This window comes from Crinia signifera, chromosome 2 (genome assembly GCF_055691185.1).
Source record: "Crinia signifera chromosome 2, ASM5569118v1, whole genome shotgun sequence".
Lineage (NCBI taxonomy): Eukaryota > Metazoa > Chordata > Amphibia > Anura > Myobatrachidae > Crinia > Crinia signifera.
Window position 1 is genome coordinate 270,355,498 of NC_139218.1, and position 25,323 is coordinate 270,380,820.

The following is a 25,323-nucleotide window of genomic DNA, read 5'->3' on the forward strand; positions in this document are numbered from 1 at the left end:
AAATTATATAACACAGAGCATTCAGTAACTATAAACTACTGTATATCTGTCCCGTAGGAAGTTTCCACTGTACACATTACGGATTCTGTTTACAATCTGCCAGTAAGCACAACATTTCTTGTGCAAAACAGGATTATATGTTTGGCTTTCTCTGAGAAATTTGCTGAGATAAGACGGATAGGCATGAAGTGACATAACTAAGCAGTAATACCAGTGCAAGTGATAACTGAGCTGAATCACTCAGTATAACCGTTTTTGTGAAGGAACGAAACTTTAATATTACTCCGTAACACCAACTCTATATTTAATTGAAAAATCCCCTAAAACTACATTTAATAGACCAAACATATACATTTTTTATATTAATGAGATCACAATATTTTACAGTATATTGCACACATGACAAATTAAATATTTACAATAATGCATATATTCAGGGTTGCCTTCCCTCCCAGAATGGTCCCGCAAATTTTGTCCCCCTCCTGGCCCCCCGGAAAGGGGAGCAACCCTCCCACATTGCCCTCCATCTCCCGGGAACAACACCACCGCTGGCAGAAATAGCGGCATTTGCTTTTTCAATGCTGCTGTTTCCAAAAGGTTTTCAGATTCTGCTTTTTTTAAAGTTGATTCTGAATTTTTGGAAACGCCTGCTAATTGTTGAATTTTGAGGCCGATACTGACAATTTGGCATCGGTTTCCAACAAACCGCAGCCGTTCCGACAGTCAACAGTCGGAACATTGAATACCAACAGTTGAGTTACAGTCGTAATGAGTCAGAAACTGCCGTGCACCTAACTGTTGGGAATGTGCCAACACGTCAGCTGCCCACCTCCGACACCCACGTCACAGGATGATTACCATGGAAACAGCCAGCATTTTCATGAGAACGCCCATGAAGCACTGGGCATTCCCATGGGCGCAACTATCCGCCACCACCACAAATACCCCTCCCGCAGCCTTGGGTGCGTGCGCCCGGTGAACAGTCTGCTGTGCATACACCCAGTATATGCACATGCGCAGAAATGTGCATATGCACAATATCGGTCCCCCATGTGAACACAAAGGGGATGCAAATAAATTAGAATAACCCCCTTAGAATCTTAGTTAACTTAAAATAAACACTTGAATATATTCTTGTTTTTGTTGTATTTATATTAGCGTTAAAAAAGCTTCAAATATTAGTTTTGGGAATTGACTATAAACCGCACCATTGCAATTTTTAATTTATGTAGAGTTCTATACTTTGCAGGTTTCATTCATTTATTTATTTATTAATAGCTTCTTTTACAGCGCAGCAAATTCTGTTGCGCTCACAGTCCTCAGATGGCATACAGCAGTTAGATGACCCTGGTATCTGGATTATTAATTATTTCAGAAGAGAACAGCTGTTGAGAGAGGCTGCACCATGATCCAGGATTGATATTAGCTGTCTATGATTGTTATTATGGTTGACTAGACAAAGTTGATTTTTTTTGTGTGTGTGGATTGTTTATAATATACAGTAACTTGACATTTATAAACTCTACATATTTAAACCTACTGTATATATTAACATTTTTCTCTTGGTTATATTAATCTATACAAATATAATGTATGCTTTAAAAGGGAAGTAAAATATTTAGTAGTAGAAGTTTTGCATACTTTCCTAACATTCTGGAATGGCAGGTAGGCTTCCAAAAATCGGGTCATCCACCCAGCACCCCGGAAGGTGGGCAAGTCTCCTGTTTTCCCTGGAGGCCCCCCTTTGCCACCCACAACAAAGTACAAGGAGAAGGGGGCAGCAAAGTTGGGAAATATGCCCTAAGGGAAATAATGGAGGTTAGGTCTTAGAGGTTCCACAGCAGCCACCGGCATTAAGTACAACATGGATCCTCATAGACATCCTTGATTTTGATAGGCAGACTTGGTGGCACTCCCCCCAGATCCCAGTGCCCTAGGCAGCTGCCTAAAGCTGCCTGCTTGCTGGCATGTCCAGTTATATATACTTGTTCTGCATATCAGATTCCAGGTTTTTTACTTACACTACGTTCTTTATTTGAATATGACATTTATATACTTAACAAGATTTTTGATACATGATTTCCATAATTTGTATATTTTGTTTTCATGGCAGTAGCTTAATCCAGTATATGTCTTTTTTTCATTTTTTTTGTGTATTTCATACTTTCAAAAATTCTGTTTTACATTTACAATAGTTTTCTCTGTGATCATGGGCCATGGTAATCAGAAAGTGAGAGATTTTGGGAGAGTTTTCCCATTTTTTTAAAGCGGCAATCAGTTACATGGCAAAATCAACTTGGTTTTTCATTGTAAATAATTGCCACTTAAAAAAAAAAAAGGGAAAACTCTCCCAAAATCTCTCACTTTTTGATTCTCAGACCCTATTACATTGGCCCTATGCTTCAATAGGTGTTATATCCAACTGTGGGAGAAGGTTTTTTGAAATAAAATGCTGTGCACATGGCTTGCACTAGAAAACTGTCTAGGCCTGCATTCTTCAGCGTACATCTTGCTTCTTCCACCTGATTCTGATTTGGGAATAGAGTAAAAGAAAGTAAAGGGCCCCATACACTTTGGCCCAATTTCACCCGATTCCAGCTGATTTGGACGAGAAATCGGCCCAAATTACAAGGGTATGACATCCGATCTGATCCGATGCACTGTCCCATCGTGGGTACTAAGCATCCATGATGCATCGCATTGGATGTGGCTGGGAAACTTGAAAAATCCATTTAAAAGACTGGCTGGCTGCTGATTGGCTGAGAGTGCTCTGTCAGCCAATCAGCGACCACACAGTCTTTTAAATAGGATTTTAAAGTTCTGCCACCCCCTGCCTGCAGCTCCCCGGCTTACATGTGATAAATTGCATCCGATTTATCGCATGTAAAAATCTTATTAAGTTCTCCAGGGGCTAGCTGTGACCACCCTGTCCTGTAGATTTTGAACACTGTTATATCCAAGGTGACCGATTCTTCTATGCCAGAGCTTCATTGACTGAGACATAGTTGTCATTATCAAATAATAATGCTATGTATCACGGACATACCAAAAATATAACACAGGGTACATACAAAATGCTGATTAATTTGTTATGCAACACTTGTATTTTTGTGTGCATCTGAGACTTTAAACTGCGTATGGGGCCAAATGTAATAGGTTGTAAGAATCAGAAAGTGTGAGATTTTGGGAGAGTTTTCCCATTTTTTTAAAAGCGGCAATCATACACACGGAAAAAAAAAGGTTGATTTTGCCATGCAATTTATTGGCGCTTTAACAAAAGTGGAAAAACTCACTCAAAATATCTCACTTTCTGATTCTGGGATGCTGGGATGTGTAGTTTCACAACAGCTGGAAGCCCACAGTTTGGCCCTGGCTGGGCTAGATGTATGAGAACAAAGAGAGGTCATATTTGACTTCTGTATACTTTTTGCTCAATGTTGGGTTTTATTTTGCTAATACATATTGTGACAAGAACACTGGAATAGTGTTTGAGGACAGGTATATTTGTCCCAGGTTCTTGTCTTACACCTTTTAGAAACAGGAAAACTTCCATGAGAATGTTTCTATTTTGTTAAAGCTGAGTAAAGGCCCAGCTCAGGTGTTTGGCCTCAAGGAGGGCTAATCAGTACTTGCAGCTGTGCAAGGCCCATGTGGAGCTGCTGGACTGATCAGTGTGTGCAGACTGCCTGGGGAGGCTGCAGAATCTCTGTGAGAGGAACAAGCTTTCTGATGCAAGTAAGCTATCAAGTAGTGACTGGAAAACTTGGTGTTTTGTTTAGAGATAGTTAGGAATATCCTGTGTTTAGTTAGTGTCGGCTAGGCAAGGTATTTTCTTTTGTTGTTTATTTTAATTTTCTGCTGAATAAAACTGATTGTGGCCAGTTGCACCCCAAAGACTGGACTTGTATGATTTCTCAGCTGCTGCTTACTGCCTTCTACCCCAGTAAAAGGCATCCAGTTCCCCTACAGCATGGATGTCCAACGTTGGCCCTCCAGATGTTGTGAAACTACACATCCTAGCATGCTTTGCAATAGTTTTAGCATTCTCTAATAGCAAAACTGTGGCAAAGCATGCTGGGATGTGTAGTTTCACAACATCTGGAGGGCCAATGTTGGACATGCCTGCCCTACAGTGTTACAACTTGGTGGAGAATGCGAGCAACCTGTTGTGCGCATAAGTGAGAGCAGCAGCTTAATGAGGCCTGCAGAGAATGGTGTTTTATGCAGATACAGCCCAGTGTGAAGTTGCTTAGACTGAGGATTTGATATATGTCCTGGTTGAAAGCAGCTACAAAGCCGTTGGAAAAATCTGTCAACATGGAGGAACTGCTTAAAGCCTTGCTGCAAGCTACAGAGGTTCAGCGGGAGGCCACAGCCGCTCAGCAGGTGGCAATCGAGGAAAATAGGAGACTGCAGCAGGAGGCCACCAGGCTACAGCAGGTGGCAATGGTTAAACTTTGCAGACAACAGCATCAGGATAGAGAGGCCTTAGCCGGAGTGATGCGGAGCTTTGCAACACGGACTGGGGATGTGGCTGTCAGTGCTCCGGCCAGCTCTAGTTCTATATGGGCCAGTCACTTCCTGTAGAAAATGACAGAGACTGATGATGTGGAGGCCTATCTGATCGTAAGTGTTTACAAACACCATACATTTAGGGTTTGGTGTAGATAGTTTAGCCATATTGGTCCTGGCCTTAGTCAGGCAGCGTGTGAGTGTGGCCTTTGGGTATCCCCTCTGTAGGAATCTGTCTGTCATCTCAGACAATTGGGATTCCATTGTGTCATTGCTGGTATTGTTCTGAATAACTCTTATATACTGGGAGATCGGCAGATGTGCTTTTAGGGCTGGCGGATGTTGACTCATGGTGGTGAGTACAGTATTGCGGTCGGTGGGTTTACGGTAGAGACTCGTTTGGAGTGTGCCATCCTGTATCCTGATGTTGATGTCGAGGAAGTTGTTTGAGTTATTGTCAATAAGGGAGGTGAACTTGATTGGGCAGTCCATTTCGTTAAGTAACTGTATCATTAGATTGAATTCATCTGTGGTGCCCGACCAGAGCAGGAATACGTCGTTGATAAACCTTTTGTAGAATTTGATCTTCTGAGCATACCTGGGTAGGATGTAGGTGTTTTCATAGTTAAGCATGTATAACCCGGCATAGGAAGGGGCCAGGTTAGAGCCCATCGCGGTGCCAGATACCTGGACGCAGTATTTCTTTTGGTAGAGGAAATGGTTGCAATTGAGGATCATTTCAGCCATCTCCACAAGAAACTCAGTTGGGGGCTCCAGTTCTGGTCTTTCATCGAGCTTCAGGCGTAAGGTCTAGAGTCCATCTGCATGCGGTATCACCGTATACAGTGAACTCACGTCCATTGTAGCCAGGTGCATTGGACCAGTAGTGAAATTGATGGAGTTCAGTTTATAGATGAAGTTGGTGGTGTCCTGTATGTATGTGTAGTAACCAGGGGTTGTAAGTGATGATCCACAAAGATGGCTAGGGGTTGCAGGAAGGATTGTCTGGCAGAGATAATGGACCTGCCTGGAGGGTGAGTGTGGGACTTGGGTAGGGTGTATATAATGGGACATACCGTGAAGTCTAGGTGTCCTTGGTGATCCATTTGTTAGTGAGGCCCCTTAGGAGTTGGTTGTCGACTCTACGTTTGAATTTGGGTATTGGGTTGTATGACACATATTGATATGTGTTGGTGTCAGCCAATTGGGGAGTAATTTCAGTGTGATAGTCAAACCACTTCTGTACAACCACTGCCCCTCCCTTGTCTGCTTGGCGTATCACCAGATCGGGGTTGTCCCTCAAGTCTTTGAGTGCCGCCCTTTCTGCATGGGTGAGGTTGTCATACTTAGGTCTCGTGGAAGGCAGTTGGATATCGCTCTCTTGTAGTCTGGTGAATGTTTTGATGCTAGGATTTGAACAAGTCGGGTCGAACACGGACGGTTTGTGGAACTTGGATCTTTGGTGAAGGGTGCCTATGAACTGCTCTTGCAGTCGTAGTTTGCAACTAAATTTATATACGTCAATTGATGTTTCGAATGCATCATGGGCGTGGGTCGGGACAAAAGAGAGTCCCCTGTCCAATAAAGAGATCATGGGTGGAGTGAGTTCAGTATCAGATAAATTAAATACTAGGTCCGCACTTGTTTTCTGTTTTTTTTTCCCAATTCTACTATGTCGGGGGTGTGGTCTGCGCCCCTTCCCCTTGGTGGTCCTTGCAATTTTGCTGTGTGGCTTGGACCTGATTCTAAAAAAATCAGACTGTGGCCCAGAAAAGTCGGTGTCGGATGCAGAGGTGGATGAACCTGTGTTCAGATAGTGGGGGTTTCTTTGGCGTCTAGGCCGGTATGGGCGATGTGTACGCCTAGGCCCGAGTCGCCAGCCAGCCACCTGTTTACGGAGTGGTTTTGGTAGTTGGATGTCACGACAGATAATTTGTTCCCTTTAAATTAGATTAAATCTCTTTTGTATGTATCCACTTGTGTTCTAATCTTGTCAATCAGGTTGCAAGATTTGTCACTCTTGATGGATGCTAAATTCGTCTATGTCATGTTTAACCTTTTTGAGTTCGACCCAACCTCCTCAACCACCATCAGCATTAGGTCAAATGAGCATTTGTTAAGAACGCTGCACTAGCGGCTACAAATAGTGGGATTGCGTCTCCCTATGGTCGGGACGTTAGAGACCCTAAAGCCCCTGGGGATGAATTTCTTTCTGTGACCGTGGAGGGAAAGATCAACTTCCCGTGTTTTGAGTGTCAATAGTCGTTGGTATAGGTCAGTTGGTGACTCAGTAGGTAGGATATCAGTAGCGTACGCAGGGGGGGTTTCTGAGTACCCAGAAACCCCCTCCAGGAGTCTAAGGGCCCTAGGCTTAAAGCTGAGAGTCCCCTCTTTCCATGGGTACAAGAATTTAAAAAATCGGCCCTTGGAAACCGGAGATATCTGACTTCAAAGCAGTGGACCCCATCCAAGCCTGTTAATTGCTATTCCCAGTCAGATATTTCAGGTTCTGTCTGATGTAGTTTTTCTGAGGGTATATTCCAAAAGCTGTGACTCTCACCTTTGATGGACGCTAATAGCTTGTCTCTACTGTTCCCAGAACCAGAGATATCAGCCTTCCAGCAGCTGGTTACTGCTCCAGCTCTATACACCTGGTATGTAGTTTTATATTCTCCTCCTGAACTCTGATCCCCTAGTCCCCAATACCATTTGGTAGGTGGGATTCTCTAGTTTTCAATTCCATTAAAATATAAGAAATCTATTTTTGGGAACTGGAGATCTGCAGTCAAGCAAGCTGTCCTCCCACCAGAAAATTATGAATAATAAGCCCACTCCACTATACACCCCTCCTCTGCGTATTACACATCCTCTTCATTCAGCCCAATGCCCCCTTCTCCCACCCCATCTCCCACAATCTGTGCAGTAAAGGGGTAATTATTGAAAATCACTGATCCAGGCCCTACATGCAGAGCGGTTGATATAATAACCCCTACCACCCGCAGGACATCAAAGCTTCCCCCACCCCTACTGCTGGAGGATCGGCAGGAGCCGCAATACATTGCTATATATATATATATATATAAATTGACAAAGTCCGCACTCAATTGTTCCTGCTTTCAAAGTGGGGTGCTCCAACAGATCAACATCAAAGGGTACAATTGTAGATGAAATGGGCACTCACCAAGGTTATTCAACAGCAAAAGGGATGTACCCTTGTATCGACAATAAATTTTGCTGTTGAATAAGACCTTGTATATATATAATATATATATATATATACAGTATATATATATATATATATATATATATATATATTATTATTATTATTATTATTATTATTATTATTTATATACATTTGGTCTATCTATAACACTTTAACTGACCCAGCATATACTGGGTCACGTAAGTGTCCATCTCCGTGCTTTGCTCTGCCCCTCTGGAAACCCCCTTCTGAAAATCCTGCGTTTGCCCCTGGGTATCAAAGTCAGACTGGTTGAATAAGACCTTGTCGGCATCTGTGAGGGAAACTATGCCATGTGCGACTTGTGTTAGTAAATTGTCATCCAGAAAACCCAAACCACCTGAGGCCATACCTGTAACACTGTCAGGACAGGACAAACAACATAATGGTGTACGTGGAGGGAAATTAATAGGGATAGTGTTTGAGTGTTGATATAGGTCATTCGGCACCACAGTGGGGAGCCTCAATGTGATCACCTTAATACTGGATCAATAAGAAATGTGGGTGTCAGGTCAAGAGGTATGGGTGAGTTGACCCTCAAACTCACAATCTAGTTACAGAAAAAAAAAATAATATATATATATATATATATGGAAATAGAGGCAAGAAGGAGCGCACAAGGTAAGCGTAAATTATCAGATTTTACTGAAACAAGTATATAAAAGCTCACATACAAAAGTTCAAACACCGCATGGTACATAGATATAATCACCGCTCCTGGGACACGTCGCAGTGCGGGCCCTGGGGATTCCAGTCACTCCGGCACAGAGGTAATAGGCAACGACCGATTTCTCAGTATCAGGTAGCAGGGCGGGCACTGGGGACTCCAGTCACTCCGGCTTGGATGTCTCAGCGGTAACAGTCACTCCGGCATGAGAAGTATCAGCAGCGGTGGACCAAAACTTTAGCAGCGGTGAACAACACACGATATCCAGCAAACAGCAAGTGGACAGCCAGTGATCAAGTTCATCAGATGGAAACGCCCCAACGCGTTTCTTCATTGGACTACGTCAGGACGAAGTCCAATGACGAAACGCGTTGGGGCGTTTCCATCTGATGAACTTGATCACTGGCTGTCCACTTGCTGTTTGCTGGATATCGTGTGTTGTTTACCGCTGCTAAAGTTTTGGTCCACCGCTGCTGATACTTCTCATGCCGGAGTGACTGTTACCGCTGAGACATCCAAGCCGGAGTGACTGGAGTCCCCAGTGCCCGCCCCGCTACCTGATACTGAGAAATCGGTCGTTGCCTATTACCTCTGTGCCAGAGTGACTGGAGTCCCCAGTGCCCGCACTGCGACGTGTCCCAGGAGCGGTGATTATATCTATGTACCATGCGGTGTTTGAACTTTTGTATGTGAGCTTTTATATACTTGTTTCAGTAAAATCTGATAATTTACGCTCACCTTGTGCGCTCCTTCTTGCCTCTATTTCCACATCTCACCCACTGAGGCTTGACTAGCCTAATTTGAAGTGAGCAGCACTAATTTCATCTTATCTCTTATCCAGTCATTTATATGTGTGTGATTTTGCGCAGAATCTCCTGTTTGTATATATATATATATATATATATATATATATATATATATATATATATATATATATATATATGTATATACACTATATATATATATATATATATATATATATATATTTATATATCCCCTGCAGTTACTCATTGATCAATTTTATACTGCCTTTTGTGTTTTGACAGTGTAATATTCTCCCGTGCAGTTTGTGGCCAGTAATAACAACTGGGACGGGGGGCCCCTGTCTTAAGTGACGTGGGCCCCTCAAAGGCTTAATCCTACCCTGGCCCCAGGCACTCCCTGACTCTGGGCTCTGTTTAATAATGAGATATAACCCCCTTAGCACTCATTAAAGGGGTTATGTTATAAATTACAGAAAGTAATTGAAAAACAGCGGTAAGCTTAGGTAACTGTATCGCTAATGCCATCTATAAATGTTCTTAGCAGTACAGTACCCATTGCCGGCAAAGGGAATCCAGCAAAATCCTTTGTAGTCTTCCAGGCTTTGCTGAGTCCCTGCTGTATGAAAGTACAATGTGAATACACAAACAGCAGCCATGAATGAGCATTACACAGCAGCCTGTAGCTGGCAGTGGTAAATTGCCAGCAACAGAGTAAAGGAAACCAATAAGGAGAGGAACTTTTCATATACATTAACATTGCATATAGAGACTGGCATTTCATGTTAAATGCCAGTATACATTAATATCACTGCAATACTATATTTTGTATGACATATATAGTACTGTATATGAGAGAGAAAAAACATAAATACCACAGACACACATAAAAATATAGCCAGGCAACATTACAGCAAATATGCAATGGAGCTGCTCTTGTTGGGGGCAGGGCCAGGTAAATTGTGTCAATAGACCCCACCTCCTTGCAACATGTCATTCTGATTTGAAGGTGGACAAGAGGGGGCAAAATGATACATGTGAATCACAGCATTACTCTGCTAGGGGCTGTTGCTAAAACTGTCATCAGTTTAAGGGGTTTCTATTTTAGGGATTCCTATATTTAGGGTGAAATGTAATAGGGTGAGAGAATCAGAAAATTAGATTTTTGGTAAGAAATCTCCAGTTTTTTTAAAGCGGTAATCATTTACACTGCAAAACCAGTTTGATTTTACAGTGTAAATGATTGCCACTTTAAAAAACTGGAGATTTCTTATCAAATCTCTCACTTTCTGATTCTCTCACCCTATTACATTTCACCCTTAAACTCTAATATACTACACATCATCTTCAGTGGAGTTTGCATGGGTGGGACAATCTACCAATTGCTAAAATGAGTGCTTATAATCAAACTACAGTATGAAAATAATATATTTGGATGGCAGGGTTGTGAATAGAGGGCAGAAACCCCAAAATATGCCCCTGCCTTAGGCAATTGTCCCTGTTGCCCTGCTGCTAATAATCTGTACTGGGAGTTTAGTAGAGAAGACAGGGAGGCCGCCATTACACAGTTATGCCTATGATTACTCTATATATATATATATATATATATATATATATATATATATATATATATATATATATATATATATATATATATATATATATATATATATATAAAATAGATTTTATTTGTCTGACATTTGAGGCACATATCAAATTATCATGCAACACAAGGATAAAACACCCCCCAGCACAACTCAATAGGCAGCCTGCAGTAAAGACACCTGTTTGGGCCCATTCTGTTATTGTTATGTCTATACTAAATCTTACAGTGTTACATGGTTCTTTCTTTGTCAAAGGTATAAGGAACTTTCTGCAGAGAAAGGTATGTATAATTGACAGTAAAGTATTTACCATATATACTCGAGTATAAGCCTACGTTTTCAGAACATTTTTGATGCTGAAAAAGCCCCCCTCGGCTTATACTAGAGTGAGGGTCCCACTTGAGTCAATAAGTTTTCCCAGTTTTTTTGTTGTAAAATTAGGTGTCTCGGCTTATATTCGGGTCGACTTATACTCGAGTATATACGGTATATGTTATACTGACATACAGTACTTTGGGACTAATTCAGCATGGATTGCTAGCTGGAGAAAAAGCAGTTGCTTGCGATCAAAATGAGCTGCACAAAAAGAAAGAAAAACCGCCCATTGCAAAATTGTGATGCATTTGCAAATCCATTAGAAGAAAAAAAAATATTGCATCGCTATTTCTGACAGGGGAAATAGCTGCAGGTGCCTATTCAATGCTGTCTTTCCCGACAGCATTGAAGAGGCATCTCGGCAGAACAAGCCTGACATTAAAGCTGTCTGGCCCGTTCTGCCGAGAGCGGCCGTGGATTGATCTCGGCCGTGGATTGGCTCACAGCCGAGATCAATCCATGGCCATTCTCGTCAGAACGGGCCCGACAGCTTTTAAAGGATAACTGTCTATGGATTGGCTCACGGCCAGATCTCGATGATCCACTGACATTTCTCGCAGCTACGCCCCCCTTAAGCCGATTAGCAAGTGGGACATGGAATCCTGCCTGCCGATTTGCTGTTGAGCAAAACGCAAATGGGCCAGGATCATAGCTGTCGGGATGGACTGACAGTCATGATCCTGGATTGCATACCCCCTTAGGCATCCACAAATCAGCTAAAGAAAGAGGATATAAATGGTCAACGATAACGTCAGGGACCACCCCAAAAACACCATGGAATCCCTGCATTTTGACAAACACATCCAGAAAACACCATATTTCTGCCCCTAAACGCTGACTTCCTGCCAATCAAACTGCGGCTGCAATGTGGCCAGATATTTTTTAGCAATATCCATCCACACATGCGCAGTCAGTAATCGGCTGGATTGTAATTTCTGTAACTAGCGACCCATGCATGAATTAGGCCCTATATACAGTATAAATGCTCTGCATTGTGTTGAACTGAATACAAAAGCAATTTTTACATGTTTGTCAACGCAAAGTTAATGTCCCGATTTTTAAATAAATTAATATGTAATATGTTTAATATTTATAAGGATAAATCCTGTGCATTACAACAAATAACCCCAATTACTATGAAGTATACATATTTCTATTTGATTCAGTATATAACAAAAATAACATAAACGCAATGTGCTAAATATAACCTATTAAAGTGATTGGTATCAAATTGAATGGACATTCATATTTTTAGCTTCTAGTGTTTTAGAAACATCTCCTTATGCAGGACATATATTAAATATAGTTCCACTAAATCTGAGCACAAGCCAAGCTTTTCCCATAATTAAGATGGGAAAGAGCTTTTAAATGCTCTTTGGCTAATTAGATGCTCATTCTATAGCAGTCATTGTAAGTGAAGATGTATTTAAAAGAGAGTTCTTTGCAGCTTTTTTTGCTATACAGTAATGTGGGTCTGGACTGCAGCCAAAGCAAAAGGCATTTGCAGCTTAACTGTTTGTTTTGCAGATTGTTTCTTTGTGTACCACATTTTACTTTTTGTGTTTTAAATGGAGCTGAATAAAATAAATAATGTATGTATACGGAGAAAACAAAAACAAGTGCAAAATGTGGTATTTAAAGCTTCAGTGTTCTTGCATTTTATAATTAAGATTATAATAATTTAGAAGGCAAACGTGATGGGAACTCACAGAATCGCTGTTTGCATTGGTAGGTATCTAGGGAATGGAAAGTGTATACATGTCTTTAGACCTCATTTATTAAGTGCAAAACTTCCTCCTGGAATTATGCCTAAATTACAAAGCGATAGCAGAGGTTAGATATCAAGGTATCTTACCTCTGAAAGGGAAATTGGAAAGGGCTGTTTTTGAACCCAAGCAGCAGCAATATATCAGGGGTGTCAAAACCTTACGATGGTTTACAGGAAAAAAAGGGTTGTTTTGTTGCGCTCTTAAATAAATTGGTAGGTATTTCATTGTAAATAATAACAAACATATTTTTTTCTGCAGAAATGACAATAAAATGGTGCATGTATGGAGATTATATTCACACGTGACCACTGATCCTTATTGTCCGATAATGGGTTAAGTCCCGGTAGGAATGGAGAGTCCTCCAAATAGCTATTTGGCTAAGTGTGGAAAATCTCAATGTTGCTGGCGAGGTGGCTTTCCTCTGGTGAGATAGTAGTTCGCTGTATGGTGACAGCAGGCTGGATATACCCGTTTCCCTTATAACCTAGTTGAAGGCAAATGCAAGCGGCGGCATCCCCTTTTTGTTGTTAAGCAGGTCAATTCCATCCGCATGGTTCTCCCAAATGTGGCTGTAAGCTGGGGTTCAAATGGCAATAGGATCAGGTTTATGGGTGTAGCAATGTGTGGATTAGCACCTCTCCACCGACGCGTTTCGCTGCGTTAGGTACAACTTTTTCAAGGTGTGTATCTGGGGCTCCCAGTGTGGGTTTAAATACCCTCAGTAATGGGGAAGGTGTTTTCACCTGTTACTGATTAGCATGCACATAATTAACTCATATACAATTCAAAAACATAAAATATATATTTCTCTGAAAAGTAGGGGCTAGACCTACTAGACCTAACTAAATATTCTAAATATTCTTAAAAACGAGCAGTATAAAGTGATGAAATTCATAAAAAACAAACTGATTTAATAATTGGGTTAGCGCTGATTCCGGACATCCGCTATAGCACCACTTCCGGCTCCATCGCCTATTAACGCTAACAAGCTCCGTTCCCCGCTTGTAGCTTGGTGGCTAGTTACTGGATGTCCTGGTGTGGTGTAATTTCCGGTGGCTGGCATTTCATCTTATCTAATATGTGGAGCGCAATCATGCGTTCCACCACCCAAAGTATTATGGGTTATTAGTATTGGCCGGCATGCAATCGTTTCGGAGTTCCCTCTTTGTCTTAAATATGACACTTTCGTATGTGTTGTCGCTTATACTTTATTTAAAAGATACAATACCATGAGTGCAGCATATCGGCTATATATATTGTTAGTCTGTAGATAATTATGAACAATCTAGTAATAATAATGGGTAAAAAATAATGATAAATGACAAAAGATATCATTTATATTAATACTATTACATTTTGATAAATAATAAGAAATATTGTAGGATATCTATATAAATATAAAAAATTATATATAAAAATTAATTAAAAAAAATATTAAATATAAATAATAAAAAAAAATACAAAATATTTAAAGATGTATATAAATATAGGATAGAAGTATAAGAATAAATATGAGATAAATAAAAACAATTATAGATATACATGTAAATATAGATACATATAAAGATAAAGAATATGAATAAAGGTTGATAAAGTTGATAAGTTTATAAAGCGTGAGGGTTATGTACAGTATGCCCCATGTAATGGGACAGAATGGTGGACATGGTATGCAAAGTATGTAGTAGCTGCGCAGGTTCGCCCAGTATTGTAGAATCAGTGCCACAGCAGGGCTCACTGGTGCACAAGGGTGTGACTTTGTGTGAGGGATGTGGCTTACCACCCTGCTCCTCCCTTTTTTGTCACTCCAGTGGTCAGGGAGATGTGAAACTACAGTATAGGAGTTGATGCTTCAGCCCTAGCAATGCATTGCTACAGTGCAGCACCCAGCTCCTGTCACTGAGCAGCAGCATGGTATGGGAGTCACAGACATGAGCTCAGTAGTGTATGGCAATCACAGAAAGGACCTCAGCATGGTATGTCAGTCACAAACATGAGCTTAGTAGTGTATGGTGGTGAGAAAAAGATACTATAAATAACTGAACAAGGGGTTCAGCATAGAAATGTAGAACATGTGTTTCAGGTGGTGTGACGCAGATACTGTATACTGCTTACTCAATGTGCTCTTTGTCACTGATATAACAGCCAGGTCCAGCCCTATAGATACTCTGGATACAGATGTGCAGAGGGCACCAAGGGTGCCGCAGGAAAATTCTCACAACCCAATGACGTCTGACTGCAACCCATCCCTCATAGTAAACACGCCTGAAATGTAGGAGCTAGAGAGGCAATGACTGTGTGAGGGGACCCAGCACTGGACATGGTGATGCCTCTACAAGGGGGAAGGATGGCTGTGTATAGAGAAAGTCAGCATTCAGCGTGGTGTTGCCTGGAATCCTCCAAAGGTGTTAGGTGGAGGAGTTGACAGGACTGGGTAAACAATGTAGGATGGGGTATCGTGGGAGGCCCAGGTCAGCTGCTTATTGGAGGGGTTGGGGACTAGGTCAGCAGCTAAGAGAGTCATTGTCCTCCTTCACAACCATCAGCTCCCTTTGGCCATGCCTTTGGATTTGGCCATACCCCTGCCTAATTCCCCATACCTATGGTTGCTTTCAGCACCCTCAGCGAAATAAATATAGTCCTAATGCCGCCTCTCTTGATTACTTAAGGCCGTAATCATGGTGAAATTTAGCAGTATATTTAGAGAAAGACAGAAAGGTTAGATGTTGTTGTCTGTTGTCTGAGCTGCTTTCAGCTCAAAAGCCACCAGTGTGTACAGGGCAGCGATGATGCAGGAAAGCGGATCAGCGCTCACCGATTATTGCTGCCCCATACACCATGGACGGCTTTTGAGATGAAAGCAGCTCAAACAACAAAACAGAGATGCTTTCCGCTCAAAATCGCCCAGTGTGTATGGGCATTTAGACTTTTCTAACAAGTGCTGCTTAATATATAGACCAGGGGTTCCCAAACTTTTTTAATCAAGGCACCCCTAGAGTATCAGATTTTTTTCACGGCACCCCTAGGCCAATTTTTTTTTTTTTTCATTTAAATTGTGTTTATATGCGATTCTTCGTGTCAGTTATGTGGTAAATGGTAGGGTTTGCTTCTGTTTGTACACATGTTATGACTGGCAGCCACCAGCACTGGTTTTTCTCATAAATAATAACCATTAATAATTTTAGTTGGTCCTGGAACACCAACCCAGGGTACCACTGCAAGTGTCCTGAGGCACCCCAGGGAGCCACGGCACACAGTTTAAGAACCACTGATATAGACAATTTATAAATCAGAGTCCATAAAGAACATAGGCATGTATATAATTTATATCTATTATGTTATTTTATCATTTGGTTGAACAGGGGATCCACCAATGCTGTAAGAGATAAAGGTCTCTAAATCTTTGCTACAGTATTTACGAAGGGCTTCCGCTGGTGGTTATCACCAAGTACCACTTACCACTTACAAAGCCAAGTCACACAAACTCATGGCCACATTGGGCTGGCAGTATGTATACTTTTACTGCTGCTAGGCAGTATTGTCCGGGACTGGGACACAGTTATTTAGCATCATTGATGTTTTTTTCTTAATTTGTTAAATAGGTCCACAAACTATTTTCATTGCAGCGATGGAAAGTCAAGTATTTTTAGGCTTCTTGGATAAGTAGGCTTTTGAGATCTAAGTGCTAACGAAAATGAACTGTACCAACTTACTTACGTATGTCATAACCATGCATAAAATTCAATAAAATTTTACATTTATTTTGAAGAAATACTTTAAAAAGGACAATTATACATTAGCAGCACATAAGATAACATAAGGCATATTCAATTTGTTCCACAGGTAATAATAGACCACGTATATGAGTGAAAGGCAGACACAATTATAGTGTAAGACTAATTGAAAGACATACAGATGTGAAGTTCATTAATAATGACACACCTCTGTTGCTGCAGATTTTGCCATCTGGAGATGTGCATCTCTTCTTAATCTCCCATGGGGCGATGTCACACTGGAATTCACATTTATCTCCATGCCAACCAGCCTCACAGTAACAGTTTCCACAGTAACACTTTCCGTGGCCTGTACCCAAAACAAATTTTACACAATGAGGGGGGGGGGGGGGGGGTATTTTTTATTTTAAACGGCAGATGCTGTCTAAATACAAATTGCATTATGATCTGATCTGATCTGAAGATGATTTGTTCTTTTACACATTGCTAGGTATAAGTTGTATTATTACTGTATACAGTGGAGAGATGCTTATAATTTATGCATTGGTAATGTACAAGTTATTTCACAAAACAGTGGGAGTAAGAGAAAGGCGGCACGCAGTAATCTGGCATATAGATTAGTACAAGGAGAGGAAAAAACAGACCTACAACCCAGTTTGCATCCAAAAGCATCAATTCTCCAACAAATGCATCATCTTTACCCTTTACTAGTTTTTCTCTTGGGGAAATTGTATTTCTACTCAGTGTGCCATGATCTTTCAGCCTGCAGTGTAGCTGAAGTTATATAAAGTCTGTGATCCTGACTTCTAATCCTGAATCTTTTAAATGAGTTGCCTGAAGCTGACAGGCTGCCAACAGTGGCAAAGCAAGAGGCATCATTGTTCAAAATAACCGTGCAAACAGAGAGAGCGGCTTTTCATACCCTCCACCTCTCTCTTACCAGTCTGTCTTCTTGTGGGCAAGAGTGTTCTAGAAATGACAACATTGATCATACTTCTAATGGAAGGGTTATTGATCAGATCTAACATTGTGTTTAATCAATCTTGTTGTCTGTCACTACAGAGGACAGAGGAACTATACAGTAGTCAGTGGGTATGTAAAGAAAACTTTCCATGCTAAAACTAACCTGAAGTAACTCTGTAGGTTGGCACAAACACAAATATTTTATATTTTGGTTTGGTCAGTGGGATTCTGAAAAACGCAACTTTAAAAAAAACAAACAATGAGGCTTTATGTGTGCTTCCATAAATATGTCCAGCAATGCTAAGAAAGTTCCTCTCTTCTTCTCAGCAGTGTAAATCCACAGCTTATGTGATTGTCTAGCTATTTTTCAAGGTGACAGATGCACTCTGTACAAGCTGCAGACTGTTGGAGTTATGCACATTGAGATGACTAGTTGTTAATATTAGAATCCTTTTGGACAGCAAGAATGATATGCAAAGTGCACAACAGTGGGCTCACAGCATCATTTGTGTTTTGTTATGTTGTATGTTTTCTTTTTTTTACATAAATGCACTATTTGTATGGTTAATAGCATAGAATGTCAGGATAATATAGCAGCTTATTTAGCATATAGAAGGTACATTTGGAAGAAATGATTTGAACTTATAGCGCACAACTGTGCACAACAAAGATGATGCCAGAAGGTGCCAATTCTGACAGAGGCTACATCACATGTCATGCATTCAACTAAATGCACATGCGCAGAAGTCTAGACATCCCCAGAATGAAATAGATTCCTGGGCTTGAATGCACTGGGCAACGTCATCATTAGATGGCATTACCTTATAGAAGCCTATATGCTCCTATTGCACTTCCCTGCGGAAAATAGTGCACACATCATCCGACACATGCACAGATAGGAAGCCAGGTCATAAACAAGTCCATTCATTGCAAAGGACAGCTCTTACTGCAAGACACACGGTGTGCTGTGGCTGGGGAGACAGTGGGGGAAATTTACTAAGATCGAATGGCTACAAATCTCCGTATTTGTAGCTATTCCATGTGATATACGGCCATAAATTGTATTTTTCAAATTTACTAAGACAAGTATATGGTCGGGACAGCGATTTGTTATTTTTACACCCTGGATTCCTACTTTGAACCGACGAGTATGCGATCTACACCGGAGGAGCTGGTGAGTACATTTATTTTTCACAGGTACCCTAAGGATTTCTACAGGAGCAGAGGACAGGCCTACGGCAGACCCTATAAGTAAGTATGTGTGGGTGATTGTAGTATGTATTGAAGTTTTATTTTTATGAGTGTGTGTGTGCATGATTTATTTGGGCATTGGTATTGTTATAGAATTGCAAGACCCAGCAGACCCATTAATGCCCTGCATGCTGGGACTTGTGGTTCTCCAAGTCCCTGCATGTGGGAAAGGCTTGATGGGACTTGTAGTTCCACAACAAAACCCAATGTATATTAATCTATTTTTTACACATTTAAGCCATCAGTCCAGTGCCCACCGCCCAGGGACACTGGGGACAACCCTGGGCTTCAGCATGGGCCAGGGGTGCCCCCTTTATTGGGGGGGTCCCCACTCCCCTATTGACCCTGCTCCGGCTGACCAGCCACAGGTTGATGCCTTGGCCAGGGGAACTTGTATAAAACCTGACCCCCTGCTGTGCAAAGCGCCTGCTGGTGTTTGTTGCCAAAGTACGGGGGACCCTACTCGTTTTGTCCCATGTATTTTGAGAACCGGGAGGGCCATGAGCATGGTGCTGGTTATAGATATACAGGGTTGACCCCAGCATCCCCCCCCCCCCTGTGTTTTTTGCAACTATGACCAGGCTCAATGAGCCCGGGACTGGTTATTTTTCTACCTTTTTACACAGAGAAGCCTGCCCAGATCTGACTGATCTGAGCAGGCTTCAGGCAAATACATGTGGAGAATGAGCAGTATTTTCCAGGCGTATTTTCTGCAGAACTACAGGCAGTATTTACCATGAGGCCTGATAATAGAATTGGATTTACCATTCAACTGAATGATGAAAGCCATTGGTGTTCTTTTGATGGTGTATGCATTCATAAAATGGAATGCGAATGTCGTAAAAGAATACAAACGCCCATATGCTTGCATTAGTAAATTTGGATTAAAATTTACATCCGTATATCACATTGAATGACCATGAATATGGGCATTTGTAGCCATTCAATCTTAGTAAAACTCCTCCACTGTGTGCTTGGGCTGGGAGGACACTGGTTATGGTATAAAACATAGACTGACTCATGATAGACAGTCATGTGGTCGACCACTAATGGCTGACAGTCAGAAGGTCGACAGGGTCAAAAGGTCAACAGGTAAAAGGTCAACCTGAAAAAGGTCGACATGGTCAAAGAGTCGACAGTAAAAATGTCAACATGAGTTTTTAATGTTTTTATGGTTTCTATGTCATCATAGGTCGACATGGACACTGTCTAAGTGTACATCGTCCCCTCGAATGGCTCGCTGCAGTCAACATGCTTCAGGCTCGGTGCCTCACTGCGCTCGGCACACTATTTTATTCTCAATCCTTTGTTTAAGATCCTGTCCTTTCTTTGAGGCCACAACACCTTTAAGGAGTGTGGGAACCTTCGGTAATTGCAAAGGGTCAGAGGTGAGGGCACCAGCCAAAATGTTGCCTAGGGCCCCAAATTCACTAGCTGTAAGAAACAGTAATAGATTCATACAGTAGATTAATCTGTGCTCCATACAGCATGGGAACCAGTCAGAATAATTGCTTGCATTGAAAATGTATGACAGATACATAATTACCCATCTCAGAGATGAGAACAATTTGTTTTGTTTAGGGTTTTCTGGTGTATATTAATTTGCTTTCATTGAAATGGGTTAATTATTTTGCTGAGATTTAACACTGTTAATAATGTGTGAGCTTGTTTTTTTGCAGCTTGATTATTCATATTTCTTTTGTGAAACATATGGAGTGCTAATTTAGTGAATTTCATGAGCATGGATGTTTCAAATGTTACCAGAGATCAGTCACACATCCTACTTCTGCCGAAAAGTCAGCTACTGGGACAAAGATTTGTTCCCGTTTTGCCCTATAATAATGAAGTCAATCTTCTCTATTATTCCACAGACAGTGCATTAAATGTCAGAGGCTAGATAAAGCATTTCACTTTGTAAAGTTCATACACTCTACAGAAGAGATTTTTTAAAATAATGTTTGCAACCAGTGGTTGACTGAATTGCAAAGGTTTTAGTGTGAAAAGAGGTGCTGTCGGGGCGGGGGGTGTGACTCCCAGAGGCAATGGAGGTGCTTGCACCCGGGCTCCAAGCTCTGATGGAAAAACTTCACCTGTGTGGTTCCAAGTGTGACCGCTGCTCCTATGCGATGCACCTGCTGTTCTTGCATAATGTAGTTAATTGGTCCCATCTCAGGAGCCCTGCTAACATCTGCAATATGGGACATGACAACATCTCCCTGGTAACCCACTGCCTGTGCTGGACTGTGAGATAGGACACACCAGAGGGGGATCTAAACTCCATCTCGTCTCCGGGCAACTGGGATGAACTTACGCCCCTGAGTTCTGTCCAGAAGACTGAGGCCCTAAACATGCATACACACTGGGCGTTTTGCATGTATGCAGAGTGACTATGTAAAAATGTCTGGGCTGAAAATTGCTCAGTTCATACACACTGAGTGATTTTTGCATGGTTGGGGGTTTGCACAAAGGGGGGGGGGGGTGCGGTGCGCAAGTGCGTCTCATGCACAATAAAGGATGCATTTTCCAGTGCTACATGTTACATATTGGCAAATGCCTCCATTTCAAACCCCCACTATCCACGCTAGCCCAAAGCGTGGCGCGCCAACGTGGATAGTGGGGGTATGAACAGGTCGGGAGGATGCGTACCGCGTCCCCTCGCGGGGCTTGCTACACTCACCGCGCTTCGGGCTGGCATGGATAGTGCAGGTGTTTAAGGAACAATGGGGCAGATGTATTAAGCTTTAACAAGAGATAAATGCAAGGGTGATAAGGAGAGATAAACGTCCAGCCAATCACCTGCTAACTGCCATTTCACAGGCTGTGTTTGAAAAAAGTCTGTAAGGAGCTGATTGGCTGGACGTTTATCTCTACTTATCACCCTGGCATTTATCTCTTGTTAAGGCTTACTACATCTGCCCCACTATCACAACTGTCATGTCAGGCAGGTTAAAATGGTCATTGGTTCCCACACAATGTAATAAGCGCTGACTGACTACGCTAACTGCGTAATGCTGACTGACTACGCTGACTATGTAAGCTATGGCTAGCCGCGAACCGGGGGGAACACTACGCTGATACTGACAGGGACGCTGACTATGCTGGCCGTGGGAACACTGCGCTGATTCTGACAGGGATGCTACACTAGCTACGTAACTGCTGCCGTGAAACTACACAAGTACCGCTTTTTTTTACTCATAAGGGATGTACTACACCAGCCCCCCTCTTTTTCCTAAATCTAAATAACTCCTATTTACCTGCGTGTATAGAATTTTAACAGGTCATCACATAAATATAATTTCCAATATCTTTATGTGCCCATAATCTCTACACATATAGCCACAAAATATGCAGTACACATATCTGTATATGCAGATTTCTTGTATCTGACACTTGCTGACTCTCTCAGAACACCTAGTAGACTGACATATACCGGGAGTTTGTCCAGAAAAAAGCAAGCAAGTCTCCGGGAATCTTCTGCTGTCAGTTGTTGACTGACAAGTCAGAAATAAAGTGGTGGTTCAGATGGTATAATGATGCAATATACACTGAATCACATCATCACAGAGTGGATCCCTGCTTTACCAAGCCACAAAACAGAGCTTTGTACAGCAGTGGTTTGGGCAAAGCTGATGCAATAATAGTGACTATTTTGCCTCCTTGTACCCAGAAGGAGAGATAGTGAGGAAATGGATGGTCTCACTTTGGCTGAGTATAGTAAAGGGCACCTTACACTTGTAAGATTTTGTCAGATTTGACCCAATTGAGGTGTATTGGGTCCAGGGCCGGCGCCACCACTAGGCAGGTCTAGGCATTTGCCTAGGGCACCGGCCACTGGAGGGCGGTACTGAGCCGCCGAGGACGAGAGGTACCATAGAGGTACCCGTACCATAGAAACCAGTATCGCCCGCCCGCCGCCTGCCTTCCACTGAAATCTCCCCTGCAGCGGGGACTGGGAGCAGGGGAGAAAGGTATCGTAGCTTCAAAATATATTCAGCAATTGTTTTTGTAAATATGTATTTATGATGTCAAAATATATTGTATAATATATACATAGTATATATATTGTTGAGGTTCTCCAACTAATGATACTTACAGTAAAGTCCCTCCTTATTAGGCAGATCACACTGTATGCCGCACACCTTGGTCACACTCCCTCTACACTACATTCTACCCCCCTCTCCAAACAAATCTTTATTGCTAATGTAATTCTAAATAAATATACCAATTTTGGTTGGCTTGACTAAACCTACTGAGGTCATCCAGACAAGTTGTACTGGCTAACACCAGTTTGAATAATTATAACCAAATGTGCTTTACGTATTTGCTTCCTACTACCATTTACTGCCTACATCTCCATTTCTTGTAGCCTTCCCCTCTGTGCTTCAATAATTAATGCCCATCATACTAAGTTTACCACAAAGAGTTTCATTCTAGCATCATCTGCATTTCTAATACTGCAAAAAAGGGGCTCATGTCTGTGCTACATTGGGGTGTGGTTTTATCACATTAAGTAGGGCTAGATTAAGGGAGAGTCATCTGTCCAGGGGTGGGCTGGGCCAGGGTGCCATGTGCCCCCCGGGCCGCTTACCCAGCCACTTGCTGCTGGCCGCGCTGGATCCTGTGCATTGGCCACCTCCAAATGGCCGCCGGCCCCCTGCACTGAGGACATGTCCTCAGTGCAGGAGGCCGGTGGCCATTTTCCTATAGTCGCGGCCGTGTTCTGGAAGCCGCGGCCCTGGGGTGTGGGCAGGAGGGGCATGTACTGCGCTCTCCCCTGCCCCCCCTCCCCCCAACAGCAGCTGCAGATGGAGACGAGAGACAGGAACAATGGTGAGTTGCTGCTGGCAAATTCTGGCACTGTGGGGCATATGTGTTTCTGGCACTCTGGGGGCATGTGTGTATTTGGCACTGTGTGGGAATATCTGGCACTGTGGGGGCATATGTGTCTCTGGCACTGTAGGGACATATCTGGCACTGTGAGGGCATATGTGTGTTTGGCACTGTGGGGAATATCTGGCACTGTGGGGGCAATGTGTATCTGGCACTGTGGAGGCATATCTGGCACTGTGGGGGCATATGTGTCTCTGGCACTGTGGGGGAATATCTGGCACTGTGGGGGCATATGTTTATTTGGACATCACATTGTGCGGTGTAATGGGCATCATGGTATGGGGCGTAATGGGCATTACGGTGTGGGGAGCATTGGGTAATTGCCATCACAGTATGGAGTGTAATGGGCATCAAGGTGTGCGGTATAATGTGTAATTAGCATCACAATGTGCAATCTGCAGGTACACAATACAATCATGGTACAGGCCACGCCCCCTTATGATAGGCCACACGCCTAATTTTCCAGCGCGCCTCCGGTGCGCATAAGCATTCCGTCTTCCAGAAAGTTGGGGGGGGGGGGTATGGGCCAGTGCTCTGGACTTGCCCCCTAGGCTAAAAGTTGCCAGCCAGCCCCTGCATCTGTCCCAGGGCCCCCACACACTGGTCTCATTTGCAGTAGTTCTCCGATGGCTCAGCTGTTCATTAACAGCAGTCCTCTGTGTGCAGTCAGTCATGGAGGTGGCTCAGTCAGTGTCTTGCGGGATTTCACTTTACTATACTGCGAGACACTGACTGGACGCATCTGCTGCTCCTGCTCGCTCTCTCTGGCCAAGCTGCTTCTCTCAGTTCTATGTGTTTGTGTGTGTATGGGGTGGGGGATCTCAGCCCAACAACTTTGATGCCCCTGGGCCCCCAATAGCTTTAATCCAGCCATGACATTCTCTGGGTCTTCTGAAGGCATAGGCTGTCACCACCCATCAATAAACTATGCATTGCAGGGGGCACCTGTGACATATCCTGGTTTACCAACACTTGGGGGGAAATTTCCTAAGAGGGGAGTTCTATCTCAGATGGGATGTTGTTATGAGCATCCAATCAGATACTATTATCTTCTACTGGATTCTGATTTCCTATAGCAACATCCCATGTGAAATAGAACTCACATCTTAGTACATTTCCACCTTGGTGTGAGTGGTGGTACCTAACCAAATTCCACCAGTCAGTTTGGAATAACCTTGGGGAAAATGGGAGGTACAGATGGAGCACCTTTCAGCCAGTGCTGGGAATCGGCAGATTCCCTTAGGTGGCGAAAGTCGGCGGAAAGGCGCTCCATCTGACGGGGAAGCGCGAGTGTCTCACATGCTCACACGTCCCAGTCCCTCGGTGGTGGGGAGCAGAATCCCTACCGTCTACACTTTAGGGAGACAGACAGGGTTAGGGGGGGGTGCGAGGGGCTACGGGTGAGACGGTGGAGAGCTCCATTGGAACCGGGGTTAGGTGTATCTCGTGCGCCAGCGCCCCCTTCCGGCAGCTGGCGGTTGGTAATTAGAGCGACGGGAGCAGCTCTAATGAGGGCTGCTCCATCTGTATGTGGCTTCAGTAAAAAAAATAATAAATCT

The 25,323-nt window shown here is 42.7% G+C and overlaps 1 protein-coding gene across 1 annotated transcript in view; it reads right to left on the bottom strand.

Moving 5' to 3' along the window:
- Positions 1-25,323, bottom strand: part of ITGBL1 (integrin subunit beta like 1) — a 243,507-nt gene that overhangs the window by 126,239 nt on the left and 91,945 nt on the right. Inside the window, exon 5 of the mRNA XM_083171190.1 lies at positions 16,869-17,009. Within this exon, the coding sequence (XP_083027316.1) occupies positions 16,869-17,009 (141 nt within the window). The remainder of the gene's footprint in view (positions 1-16,868; positions 17,010-25,323) is intronic.